The sequence below is a fragment of the Eumetopias jubatus genome, unplaced genomic scaffold (genome assembly GCF_037043125.1).
Source record: "Eumetopias jubatus isolate StellerSeaLion01/CBP00866 unplaced genomic scaffold, mEumJub1_p1.0 scaffold_2, whole genome shotgun sequence".
Taxonomy (NCBI): Eukaryota; Metazoa; Chordata; class Mammalia; order Carnivora; family Otariidae; genus Eumetopias; species Eumetopias jubatus.
In genome coordinates, this window is record NW_028274808.1 from 142223847 (window position 1) to 142237921 (window position 14075).

Sequence of the window (14075 nt, forward strand, 5' to 3'; positions counted from 1 at the left end):
CTCTGAAGAGTTTTGATCAAGAAAGGATGCTGTACTTTGTCAAATGCTTTTTCTGCATCTACTGAGAGGATCATATGATTCTTGTTCTTTCTTTTGTTAATGTATTGTATCACGTTGATTGATTTGCGGATGTTGAACCAACCTTGCAGCCCAGGGATAAATCCCACTTGGTCATGGTGAATAATCCTTTTAATGTACTGTTGGACCCTATTGGCTAGTATTTTGGTGAGAATTTTTGCATCCATGTTCATCAAGGATATTGGTCTGTGATTCTCCTTTTTGATGGGGTCTTTGTCTGGTTTTGGGATCAAGGTAATGGTGGCCTCATAAAATGAGTTTGGAAGTTCTCCTTCCATTTCTATTTTTTGGAACAGTTTCAGGAGAATAGGTATTAATTCTTCTTTAAATGTCTGATAGAATTCCCCTGGGAAGCCATCTGGCCCTGGGCTTTTGTTTCTTGGGAGATTTTTGATGACTGCTTCAATTTCCTTAGTGGTTATAGGTCTGTTCGGGTTTTCTATTTCTTCCTGGTTCAATTTTGGTAGTTGATACATCTCTAGGAATGCATCCATTTCTTCCAGGTTATCATTTGCTGGCATAGAGTTGCTCATAATATGTTCTTATAATTGTTTGTATGTCTTTGGTGTTGGTTGTGATCTCTCCTCTTTCATTCATGATTTTGTTGATTTGGGTCATTTCTCTTTTCTTTTTGATAAGTCTGGCCAGGGGTTTATCAATCTTGTTAATTCTTTCAAAGAACCAGCTCCCAGTTTCGTTGATCTGTTCTACTGTTCTTTTGGTTTCTAGTTCATTGATTTCTGCTCTGATCTTTATGATTTCTCTTCTCCTGCTGGGTTTAGGCTTTATTTGCTGTTCTTTCTCCAGCTCCTTTAGGTGTAGGGTTAGGTTGTGTATTTGAGACCTTTCTTGTTTCTTGAGAAAGGCTTGTATTGCTATATACTTTCCTCTCAGGACTGCCTTTGCTGTATCCCAAAGATTTTGAACAGTTGTGTTTTCATTTTCATTGGTTTCCATGAATTTTTTAAATTCTTCTTTAATTTCCTGGTTGACCCATTCATTCCTTAGTAGGATGCTCTTTAGCCTCCATGTATTTGAGTTCTTTCCAACTTTCCTCTTGTGATTGAATTCTAGTTTCAAAGCATTGTGGTCTGAAAATATGCAGGGAATAACCCCAACCTTTTGGTACCAGTTGAGACCTGATTTGTGACCTAGGATGTGATCAATTCTGGAGAATGTTCCATGGGCACTAGAGAAGAATGTGTATTCCGTTGCTTTGGGATGGAATGTTCTGAATATGTCTGTGAAGTCCATTTGGTCCAGTGTGTCATTTAAAGTCTTTATTTCCTTGTTGATCTTTTGCTTAGATGATCTGTCCATTTCAGTCAGGGGGGTGTTAAAGTCCCCCACTATTATTGTATTGCTGTCAATGTGTTTCTTCGCTTTTGTTATTAATTGGCTGCTCCCATGTTCGGGGCAGAGATATTTACAATTGTTAGATCTTCTTGGTGGATAGACCCTTTAAGTAGGATATAGTGTCCTTCCTCATCTCTTATTACAGTCTTTGGTTTAAAATCTAATTTGTCTGATATAAGGATTGCCACCTCAGCTTTCTTTTGGTGTCCATTAGCATGGTAAATGGGTTTCCACCCCCTCACTTTCAATCTGGGGGTGTCTTTGGGTCTAAAATGAGTCTCTTGCAGACAGCATATTGATGGGTCTTGTTTTTTAATCCAATCTGATAGCCTGTGTCTTTTGATTGGGGCATTTAGCCCATTTACATTCAGGGTAACTATTGAAAGGTATGAATTTAGTGCCATTGTATTGCCTGTAAGGTGACTGTTACTGTATATTGTCTCTGTTCCTTTCTGATCTGTGCTGCTTTTAGTCTCTCTCTTTGCTTAGAGGACCCCTTTCAATATGTCTTGGAGGGCTGGTTTCGTGTTTGCAAATTCCTTTAGTTTTTGTTTGTCCTGGAAGCTTTTTATCTCTCCTTCAATTTTCAATGAGAGCCTAGCTGGATATAGTATTCTTGGCTGCATATTTTTCTCGTTTAGTGCTCTGAAGATATCATGCCAGTCCTTTCTGGCCTGCCAGGTCTCTGTGGATAGGTCTGTTGCCAATCTAATATTTCTACCATTGTAGGTTTCATATCTCTTCTCCCGAGCTGCTTTCAGGATTTTCTCTTTGTCTCTGAGACTCGTAAGTTTTACTACTGGATGTCGGGGTGTTGACCTATTTTTATTGATTTTGAGAGGGGTTCTCTGTGCCTCCTGGATTTTGATTCCTGTTTCCTTCCTCACATTAGGGAAGTTCTCTGCTATAATTTGCTCCAATATACCTTCTGCCCCTCTCTCTCTTTCTTCTTCTTCTTCTGGGATCCCAATTATTCTAATGTTGTTTCGTCTTATCGTATCGCTTATCTCTCGAATTCTGCCCTCGTGATCCTGTAGTTGTTTCTCTCTCTTTTTCTCAGCCTCTTTATTTTCCATCATTTGGTCTTCTATATCACTGATTCTCTCTTCTGCTTCATTTATCCTAGCAGTGTGTACCCCCATTTTTGATTGCACCTCATTAATAGCCTTTTTGATTTCAACTTGGTTAGATTTTAGTTCTTTTATTTCTCCAGAAAGGGTTTCTCTAATAACTTCCACGCTTTTTTCAAGCCCAGCTAGTATCTTTAAAGTCATGATTCTGAACTCTAGGTCCGACATCGTACTAATGTCCGTATTGAGTAGGTCCCTGGCTGACGGTACTATCTCTTGTTCTCCTTGCTGAGGTGATTTTTTTTGTCTTGTCATTTTGTCCAGAGGAGAATAGATGAATGAGAGAACAAAATGCTAACAGGTTAACAACGTCCCCAGCAAATATACTCTATACAAATCAGAAAAGACCTGAAACCAGGGGAAAAGAAAGGGAAAGAAAGAAAAAAGAAAGAGAAAAGAAAGAAAGAAAAAAAAACAAAAAGAAAAAGATTAAAAACAAAAACAGAACAATACAAAAAAAACCGAATATGATCAAATATGATCAGGCTAGTGCATAGATCAGTGCCACACACTAGATTTTGGGCGTATTTTGGTCTGTTAGAAAAAAGTGCCTCCTAAAATTTTAAAGGAAGAAAGACTTATATATGTACAAAATAAGGGTTGATACAATGAAGGGATGGAAGATGACTGTAAAGATGAAAATTATAAAAGATTTTATAAAAGGAATTGATACGATAAGAAGTTGTTTGAAAAAAGAAAGAAGAAGATTTAAAAAAAACAGGGAGAGAATGTGATCAGGCAGGAGACTAGAACGAAGCCATACACTAGTGATTTAGGGTATATTTTGATCTGTTAGAAGAAACTGTATCTCAAAATTTTAAAGAGAGAACAACTTATATATATATGCCAAAAATAAGGGTAACTACTATGAAGGGATAAAATATGACTCTAAAAATGAAAAATAAAAAAATGTTTTTTTAAAAAAAGGGATTGATAAGATGTTGGTTGATAAAGGGAAAAAGAGAAATTAAAAAAAACAGTTAAAAAATTAACTTTGAAAAACTAATGAATCATGGTAAAAAAAAGCCATGAATTCTATGTGCAGTATTCCCCTAGCGCTGGAGTTCTCCCATTCTCCTTGATCGGTAAACTTGGTCTTGGCTTGCTGGCTGTTCGTGCTGATCTTCTGGGGGAGGGGCCTGTTGCCATGGTTCCCAAATGTCTTTGCCGGAGGCGGAATTGCCCCGCCCCTGCCGGGTCCAGGCTAAGTAATCTGCTCGGGTTTGCTCTTGGGAGCTTTTGTTCCCTGCAAGCTTTCCTTACGGCTTTGGAGGACAACAGTGAAAATCGCGGCCTCCCAATCTCCGCCCCAGAAGAGGCAAGAACTCGGGGCTCCGCTCCTCAGAGCGCCCCCAGAAAAAAGCAGTCAGTCACTCCCATGTCCCCGGTCTCCGGCCGCACTCCGTGCTCCCCCGGCCTGTGACCGAACATTTCTATCTCTGGCACCCGACCCCGTGTGGAGTCTCCAAACCCAGCAGATCCCTGCGGTGCGCTCCTGCGCCGCTCCTCCCGGGGGAGGAAGGGGAGTCTCCCCGGATCTGCCGCTTGTTGGGTCCCTGCTGGAGGAGCAGTGGCCCGACTGGGCCGTGGATCACAGTTTATGGCCACCCCGAACTGAGAACCCAGGCCTCGGCTCCGTCTCTGCAGCCGGCTTCCCCGCTCCGAAACCTGGGAGCTCTGCTGCACTCAGGCACCCCTGGTCTTTCTGTGACCCCGAGGGTCCTGAGACCACACTGTCCCGGGAGGGTTCCACCCCCCGCTTAGCCACTGGAGCGACGTCCCTCAGTGGAGCTGACTTCTAAAAGTTCCGATTTTGTGCTCCGCGGCTCTATCACTTACCAGAAGCGGCCGATGGAGGCCCCCCTCCCCCGCCGTCTATCCTCCCGAATATCACCTCGGATTCACTTCTCCGCACGTCCTACCTTCCAGTAAGTGGTCGCTTCTCTGTTCAGATAGTTGTTGCTACTCTCCTCTTCGATCTCCTGTTGAGTTCGTAGGTGTTCAGAATGGTTTGATCCCTATTCAGCTGAAATCCTGAGACCAGACAAAATCCAGGTCTCCTACTCCTCCGCCATCTTGCTCCGCTCTTTCAGCATGAGACTTTTGATCTCAGGGGTGTGCGTTCAAGCCCCACATGGGGCGTGGAGCCTACTTAAAAAAAAAAAAGAGAGAGAGAGAGAGAGGGAGAAAAGAGTCGCATCCTCTACTGACTACACCAGCCAGGCCCTCCAGGAGGCTGTACTGCTAAGACAGCTCTTTATTTGCTATCTGGTGCCTTGGTGCCCCTTGGTCTTTCTCTGTCCATGCAGTCATCTTGTTCTTAATGTGGCGTTTTAACAGCCAGGCACATTTGTAACTTGTACCCTCGCATGTAGTGCACACAAAGCTGGAGCGAGAGGAACCCAGGCGTGTTAGATTGTGCTGTTGGGAAGGAGGGGGCAGAGGGTCTTAGACTACCCTGCCCCTCACAGCCCCTATCTCAGTTAAAGGTAACCACTGACAGGACTGGGCGGGGGAAAAAGGTAGGAAGAGGCATTGCCTGCTCTCTCGGCCCTAAGTAGTGAAGCAAGACTGAGGAAGAAATATGTCTAGTTGGCAGCACTCACCTTGAAATGTTGAAGCAAGGTGTTGGCAAACAACATTTTCACAGAACCTCCATGGCCCCGATACTCCTCAGGATTGCTTACACTTTACGGCACATAAGAACCACGTGGGGAGCTTGTGAGACCTGAAGTCCCCTGGGTTCCCTGCAGAGAGTCTAACGCTGCAAGGCCTAGGGCGAGGTCCAGCTATCTGTGCTTCCCATCAGTTTCTAGAAGGTCTGTAGCACTTACTCCAGACATTGCATTCACTGTTCTGAACACGGGTCTACAGACGTCAGCCGGTAGAGCTTCAGCCTCATCACTTAGCGTTTGGTAAGTGCCTTTGAGAAACAGCTACAGTTTGACATTTTTTGTCATAGGAAATCACATTCAGCTTTGCTTAAGTTCCTCCCTGGTTCTCTTTTCCCACTCCACCAGCGACTTTCCTCTTAGGGAAATCAGCCAGAGTTCTATTAGCTCTCTAATGCAGGCTAAATATATTAAGTCAATCTGTCTACTGTTCACGAGGTTGACCTGAATTAACCTTCAGGGTTTCCTTTTTAATCCCGCTTTATCCACAAATTCCCCATTCATCACCAGTGGCACAGTCAGGCCCAGGATCTTAAGAAGAACCTCGTTATTTATGTGACACTGCTCTCTTCTCTGGCCGCAGTCCTTGACCACGGGTGATAAAGGTCATGGGAAAAAGTAAGCCTCCTTCCGCCACCCTGTGGACGCAACCATCTAGCACAGGTCCCGGCAGAAGGAGAGGCCCAAGGGCCGCCCGCAGATCGGATGGTCAGGGCGGTCACCCAAATATGGTGATCGGGACACTGACAGCCCACAGGGCCATCACAAGTCTGGGGATAGCAAGCGCACAGCCCAGCAAGCACTTACTGCCACCTGACATTCTAGGCAGTCATCTGTGTGTCTGCTTGTTTTCCCCAGTCCTCTAGTCCAACCCCCTTTCCGGATGGGGACATGGAGGCCCAGGAAGGTAAAACTCCTGGGAAGCCACACAGCCGATGAGGGCATTTCCAGGCCTAGAACCCAGGACGCCTGATAGCCAGTCTGTTGTTACAAGGTCACAGTGTCCTCCCCACCTTCTACCCCTGCATTGTCCTACTCTCCAAGGATGCCTCCCGCTTGCCACCTTTCCAGGTTGCATTTCTTGAGAATCCTGGCAATCCAACCTTTCCACCTCTACCCATAGCATTTTCAGCAAAAAGTAGGAATTCCAGTAAACCTCCAGTGATAGTAGCATAACCACGAGGTAAGAATGAAGGGGGGTGGGGGGGTGGGAATGGGGGAAAAGAGCACCCCACCCAGTGGTAAGGCAAATCCTTCCTACCGGCCGCAATGGCTGGCGCTTTGCCCACCATCTTGCCCCACGTTACGGTAGGAGAGGAGCCCTTCTTCTCCCCCCGGCCTCCCCCCACCTGGCCCGGGGAGTCCCGGCTCACAGGCTCGCTTCTCTGTCCCTGTCACAGCCTTCAGGGCAGCAACCCTCATCCAGAGATGGTACCGGCGCTACGCGGCACGGCTGGAGATGAGGCGGCATTGCACCTGGCGCATCTTCCAGTCGATAGAGTATGCGGGACAGCAAGACCAGGTCAAGGTGCGGCGGGATGGGGGGCGGAGTCACCCGGAGCTCTGCCTTCCAGCCCAGGGGCAGCGTGGCCCAGGTGCCCGGAGGGGGCGCCGCGGATCTGGACCCCTCCTGGTTCTCCTGGCACTCATCTCTAAAGCCGAGTCTCTGGTTCTTCTGCAGCTCCATGACTTCTTCAGCTACCTTGTGGATCACTTTACCCCCAGCAGCAACCATGAGCGTGAGTATGAGCTGCCATACGGCACATCCTCCCGTCTCAGGGTCGTAGATGTCAGGCGGAGCGGGGCGGCAGAGGTAGATCCGGTGACAGCCAGGGAACGAGCAGAGAGGCTGACAAATCAATGGCAGCTTCTGGGTTCTCCCAGGAGCACACCTGGAGACAAGAATTTGGGTGCAAGGAATTTATTTGTTAAATGCACGGAACAGTGGGGGGTGGGGAGGGAGTGGGGAAGGAATTCAGGGAAGGGAAAGCCGCCATTAAAGGAGGGGGTGTGCTACTAAGCTAGCAACTCAGTGTGCCTGGGAAACAGTGCAAAACCCATGCCTCGGAATGATCCCACTGAAGGCAGGGCACTAGTCTTCATATGTCAACTCCTGAGGCTCACTGGTTGAAGGCTGCTGGCCGGGGTGGATCGGAAAGGTTGTTAATTCCACAGTATGGGCCTGCCGAGCTCCGGGCCAGAGATGAGGAGGCTGGCGGTGGGCCCTTGCCTGAAGGGCCCTGGAAGGTCTGATGGCTTCTGCCACACTCACAGTGCACCAGAATGCCTGTGAGTTTTTTCTTTTTTCCACCAAGGCTTTTCCCTTTCCTCCTGCTCACAAGCCTCGGCTCCTAAACTTCTGTTCTTTCTAAGTCTGACACATCACAATCTTTTAAAATAAAAGTAAAATGGCATTGACATAAAAGCATAACCTCTTCTCCTGCCCACCTCAATCTGTTGTCACTCTCCCGTTCCTTTCTCCTCCCTGGTGTTGGAGCTGACACCAGACTGGCCTGCTCCACGTCAAGCATGGTCCAGCGGAAGACTGTTCGTGTTGCCCATGGACTGCCCATCTGATCACAAGCTGGCCTTCCCTCTCTGTCCTGACCAGGAGACTTCCTGAACCGCATGTTCACTGAGGAGAGATTCCCCCAGGATGCTGAGATGGAGAAACTCAGTGACTATGAATCTATAGAGGTCCCGGACAGCTACACAGGGCCACATCTCTCCTTCCCACTTCTTCCTGACCACGCGACTGCCCTGGTGGAAGCTTTCAGACTGAAACAAGTAAGCTCACTCTGGGGCACCTGCGTCTCCAACAACTCCATGTAGGATGTAGAGGGAGGCCAGACTCAGCACGAAAGGAGTAGCCCTGGACTTAGGGGGTTAGTGTCATGGGGCCTTAGGAAGGCCACTGTTGCTGGTGAGGAGGGGGTCGGGGAAGAGTGTAGGGGATGGAGGCAGAGAGGAGGGTGGGTGGACTCTCATTCTTCTCAAAGAGATAGGGAGACATTGGCATAGAAATGATATAATCTGGCTTGCTTTTTAAAATAATCATTCTGTTTTCTGAATAGAGGGTAGGGAGCAAGGGCTGAGGCAGGGAGACCAGTCAAGGTCCTGCCACGGTACAGGCAAAAGGCAACAGTGGTTTGAAACCCTGGTGGTAGAGGCAGAGGTGTGAGAAGTGGTCAGATTTTGGTTCTATGCCGGATTCCAGCCCTTTCTTTCTTCCATGTGAAGAGAATTAATTGCGGGAGGAGTCAGGATGGTTTCCCCTATAATGTCAAGGATCACTCAGTCCCATCAACAAGGGTGCACTTACTCATACCTCGCTGAGACAAGCATGCATCTCTCCCAAGCAAAAGGCAAGGAAGGCTTCCATCGAGTTGATAGGAAAGAGGAAATTAGTTCAATATTTGATGATGATGAAAAGCAGAAACGAGAGCAGAAGATGGGTGAAAAAGAAAGGGTTCATGCATTGGGCCCCAGGGACAGTTTACTAGGGTCAGTCTTGGGGTCTCGGGTGATTGGGGTCAGTCATTAAGCAGTAAAGGCGAGGCCCACTTTGCTGCAGGAATATCAGTGTTCCTTTGTTTCTCCCTCCTCTTCCTCCTAGTAGCAGCTCCATGCTCGCTACGTCTTGAATCTTTTGCACGAAACCAGGAAACACCTGGTGCAACTGCCAAACATCAACCGTGTCTCCACCTGTTACAGCGAGGAGGTCACCGTGTGCGGTAAGAGCCGGTCAGAGATGGGCGCCACGTGCTAGACGCAAACAAGAGAGCTCCTGGGATGGGGAGATTAGAGGCGGGCTGGCGGGAGATGGGATGCACGCTGACAGCGCTCATGCATTCGCTCCCCGTTCACTGAAATAGAGGCAGTGCCGAGAAGGGCTACTGGGCAAGAGGGCCCAGCCTCTGCTCTATTTTTCCAGGCAATTCAGATTTGCCTCCTCCCTCACGCTCTCCATTCAGAGCAAAATCCCTGCAAAAAGCCAGATCCTCCTTTGTCAGAAGACAGTTTATTTGTTGTTACTTGAGCAGGCCCTAATGGCCCAGCAAATGATTCCTTCCACCCACAGATGGTCTTCTGCCAGAGAGAAATCCTGTCAATCATGATTCTTTCCACATCCTGATATTTTCAGTGATGTTGACCCATCTGGTACGGACTGATGTCCCACGTCGTAGGGGAATGCCGACTACAAGACGACAAGGACCGTAAACCGGCCCCTCGAGGGCCACACGCAACCTGCCGATGGGTCTTGCTTGCCCTGGAATGTTCTTAAATTTTTAAAATTAATTTCCAACGTTTGAAAATTGGAGGATTTCATATTAAAATCCAGATTTCCAACATCTTTTGAAAAATCTCCTAAGAGGAGCCCATAAGTGAATAGCAGCTTCCTACTTTGAATGGGGCAGAATCCCTCCGGTTCTCTTTGCAGTTGGCGACCCTGCACCGTCCTGTCCTATCTTTGCTTCTTTTACTATTTATGATGATCATGTAGAAAACAAATACTGTGTTTTCTGCTTTCAACATTAACTAACCCTGCAAAAGGGAAATTAATATTTATCTCTATCTTACATATGGAAAAATGAGTTACCATCACTTTGTCAGATTTTTCTGGGTATTGCCCTTTTTATAGTAAAAATGAGACACAGTGGTAAGGACTAACAGAAACTGATACTCTTTTTCTATCTGTATTAGGAGACTTACATGGCCAGCTGGATGACTTAATATTTATATTTTATAAGGTATGAATGTTTAAGATCCTGTCTTGCTCGGAGGCTTATTCTAGAAGTTCAGATGCAGTATCTATTAAACAAATGCTTAACCATTGCTTGGATTTTTTAAAATATTATTTTAAATTATTAAAAATTACATAGTAGCAAATACATAATATAAAAGCACTGTATTAAATTTTAGTATATTTTTGTAAACTGTTTTAAAAATCTGAGGTTAATAAAGAAAAGGAATCATTATTTAGCGATTGATTTCCTTTTTTCCAAATAAAGAAAATTGTTGATTATCAAAGCACCTGAAAGCTATTTTCCTGTTTTTAGTTATAAAATGTAGACCATGTAACAACATACATGAATGTCCTATTAATGTAATGTTACTTTATATATACTGTGCTTCCCAAAGCATTTTCCCACTTATTGTCTTGTTTAATCCTGAGAAATCTGACAGCTATTGCTGTTATTACTAAAGGTATTGGGCCAGGGGCACCTGGGTGACTCAGTAGGCTGAGCGTCCGACTCTTGATTTTGGCTCAGGTCATGATCTCTGGGCCATGGGATTGAGCCCCACATTGGGCTCTGCAGTCAGTGGGGAGTCTGCTTAAGCACCTCTTTCTCCCTCTTCCTTGCCCCCCGCCCCAGTTCACGGGTGTGCTCTCTCTCTCTCTCAAATAAATGAATAAATCTTAAAAAAAAAAAAAAAGATATTTTGGCCAGAACTTAAAATTGGCCTTTGGATCACAAGTTTGGTGTCCTTTGCACATACCACATGGCAAGACTCTGGCTTTGTATAAAGCACTTATTTTGATGAGCATGTCATAACCTCAGCCTGGCTAGAGAGGAAATATAAGACCAATAAAAAAATACTTGCATCTTTTCTTGACAATTCATGTTTGGAGGAGAGCCAGAAAGCACAGAATTTTTCGATCTGCCATTAACTGTCAAATACACAGTGGCTCAACCTGATTTCCTGTTCCCTTTCTTTGTTGCTGCTTCTCGGACTTGTCTTGTTGGGAAGAATGGCCTCCCGTCACCAGAGAGGGCCTACGTCTTCAATGGTGACTTCGTGGATCGAGGCAAGGATTCAGTGGAGATCCTGATGGTTCTTTTCGCCTTCATGTTGGTTTACCCAAAAGAGTTCCATCTTAACCGAGGAAACCATGAGGACCATATGGTGAACTTACGGTAACAAACTAAACACACTGGGTATTTGATGTTTACTTGTGATTGTAAGAAGTTATTTTGTCAGAGCCTCTGATTTGTTAGGTGCCTTTGAAAAGTAGTTTTCCAGGACGCTTGGGTGGCTCAGTCAGTTAAGCATCTGCCTTTGGCTCAGGTCATGATCCCAGAGTCCTGGGATCAAGTCCTGCATTAGGCTTCTTGCTTAGCAGGGAGCCTGCTTCTCTTTCTGCCTGCTCTGCCCGCCGCTCCCCCTGCTTGTGCTCTCTCCCTGACAAGTGAATAAATAAAATCTTAAAAAAAAATAAAAGTAGTTTTCCAATTTTATAAAGGAATACACAATGTCTGACATTTAAAATATTTCCTTAAAACTTACACATTATCCTACTCCTAATAAAACCATTAATTTTTTTCACATATCCTTACTCTTTAGAAAAGGTAAGAAATACAGATCAGCAAAAAGAAGAAAATAAAAATATCCCATAATTTCTTGAACCGAGATAATGCTATAATTGTAAACATTTTGGCAATTATTCCTCAGTCTCTTTTCTATATAAGTATATGTATATAGAATATGAATTGTTATAAAAATTCAGTTATATCATAACTTTTGTCACTAAATTTAATATCTATTTTTGCTTCTAAATCTAGATATGGCTTTACCAAGGAAGTGATGCGTAAATATAAGGTACGCTACCTTTAAAAGCAAAAATTTTGGGCGCCTGGTTGGTTCAGTCCTTAAGCATCTGCCTTCAGCTCAGGTCATGGTCCCAGGGTCCTGGGTTCGAGCCCCGCATCGGGCTCCCTGCTCGGCAGGAAACCTGCTTCTCCCTCTCCCACTCCCCCTGCTTGTGTTCCCTTTCCTGCTCCCCCTCTCCCTGTGTGTCTCTCTCTCCCTCTGCCAATTAAATAAATAAATAAAATCTTTAAAAAAATAAAAGTAAAAGTTTCTCTTAATTCAAATAAGTTGAGTGTATCATTGGAAACTTAATAGCTTCTTAATATCATTTTCCAGACACATGGCAAGAAAATACTAAAAATACTGCAAGATGTTTTCTGTTGGCTTCCTCTGGCCACTCTGGTTGATGAGAAAGTCCTGATTCTTCATGGCGGAGTGTCAGACATGACCGACCTGGAGCTTTTGGCTAAACTAGACAGGCACAAGGTACTGACTGAGTAATGAAATATTGCATATTTCACCATAATTTAACCCAGTTAATAATAACAACCCAGTTGACAATAATTTAACCCAGTTTCACTGGCAGCATAAAATAAATGTCATCTTGCATGCTGACTCCAGGGGACTACTAAGGGCTGTTAAGAGAAGCCATTAAACCATTAAAAGGAGAAGGATTAAGATTCCACGTCTGGGGGCAAGGTGCAAGTGCACTGTGATCCATTAGTGATGTTTGCTATGGACATGATAGTGGGGAGTGGCAGCGAGAGCCATCTATTAGCCATCCCTGATCTAGACGATTCTAATAAATACCCCTCAATCACTGTATGTGAAGAGCCTCTATTTCTCAAAGAACTCAGTTAAACTCAACAAATGTGTATTGAGCGCCTACTTCATGCAGGGAGGAGGCTATTGGCAGATAGAAAGATGAAGATCAATTTCGAATTAAACTCAACAACTATGTTTAAAGGGCTTACTTTGTGCAGGGAAAGTGGTAGGGGAGATGCAGAGATAACCAGAGATGATGCCTCCCTAAGAGGATTTACAAGAACCGGCAGGAGGAGGGAGTGAGAGACAGAATGCATTAAGCTCCAATATCCACACATCTCTATTTTCTGTTTCACTTTGGAAGTAAGAATTTAGAAAACAAAGATTCTATTTTAATCACAGACTCTTATACTTGAATGGTGTCTTATGGCTTCTGTACTCCAACTACCCCTTCCAAAACACAGGAGTCCCTACTGCAATATCCTTGACAACATTCGGCTAAAGCAGTTCCAAAGACAGAGAACTCATTACTTCACAAGCCAGTGTGCTTTGGGCAACTCTAATTAATCTAAGTCTGTGTTATATGAGACATAAATGAAAGAGCATAGCTTTAGAATCAGACAGACCCTGTTTTGAGTCTTGGAACATGCTGGTACAGCAGCTTCTTTTTACTAATGGAGGAGGAGGGACCCAAAGGGACCTAAAACTGGCTCTTTTTACTAGGTTTTCCAAGAGCCAAGGCTTCTTATGTCTTGTTACTCTGCCATCCTTAGGATGTCTTCCCCATGCCCTCATCTGTATAGGCCAAGGTGGCTTGCCACCACATCTGTATTCCAAGCAATAGGAGAGAGGAAGGAAGTGGGGGGAGAATACTCCTGCCCTTTAAAGATAACAGGGAAGAAGCTGTGTACCTCTCTTCTGCTCTCGTCCCATTGTTGAGAAAATAGTTCCATGATCACACCTTGCTGGAAGGGAGGCTGCAAATGCAGGCTTCTCTCTGGCTGGCCACATGCCTAGCACAAAAGTTGGGGTTTCCATTCCTATGGCAAAGAAGGGGAAACTAGATTTGGGGGACTAGTAGTCTGCCACACGCATACTGAAGTAGGGAAATACGTTCTTTTTCCCTTGAGTAGGTGTGGTGAGTGGTTATGCCATGACCCATGAAGTTGGAGAGAAATGGATAAAAATTCTGTTTCTGCTACTTATAGAATATTATCTTGAAAAAGTTATTTATTATAACTTCAGTTTCTGAATTTATACAATAGGAATATGAGTGACTATATCCTAGGTGTTGTGAGGATTAAATGAAAATGTGTGTACACATGCCTTACAAAATTTATACTCAACAAGTGGAAATGGTATGAACTACATTTGGCTGAAGTGACAGAAAACTTCAAATAACAATGGCTTAATGATTATCTCTTCCTTCTGTAAATGAGCACTGGAAGCCAACAGTCCAGGGCTGGTTGGAATAACTCCA

General features: G+C 44.9%; 1 protein-coding gene across 1 annotated transcript in view; it reads left to right on the forward strand.

The window, feature by feature from the left end:
- The window catches only part of PPEF2 (protein phosphatase with EF-hand domain 2), a 35904-nt gene that overhangs the window by 5279 nt on the left and 16550 nt on the right, over nt 1-14075 (forward strand). Inside the window, exons 2-9 of the mRNA XM_028100637.2 lie at nt 6637-6764; nt 6918-6975; nt 7848-8023; nt 8856-8970; nt 9941-9987; nt 10991-11157; nt 11803-11839; nt 12167-12316. Coding sequence (XP_027956438.1) covers nt 6637-6764; nt 6918-6975; nt 7848-8023; nt 8856-8970; nt 9941-9987; nt 10991-11157; nt 11803-11839; nt 12167-12316 — 878 coding nt within the window. The remainder of the gene's footprint in view (nt 1-6636; nt 6765-6917; nt 6976-7847; nt 8024-8855; nt 8971-9940; nt 9988-10990; nt 11158-11802; nt 11840-12166; nt 12317-14075) is intronic.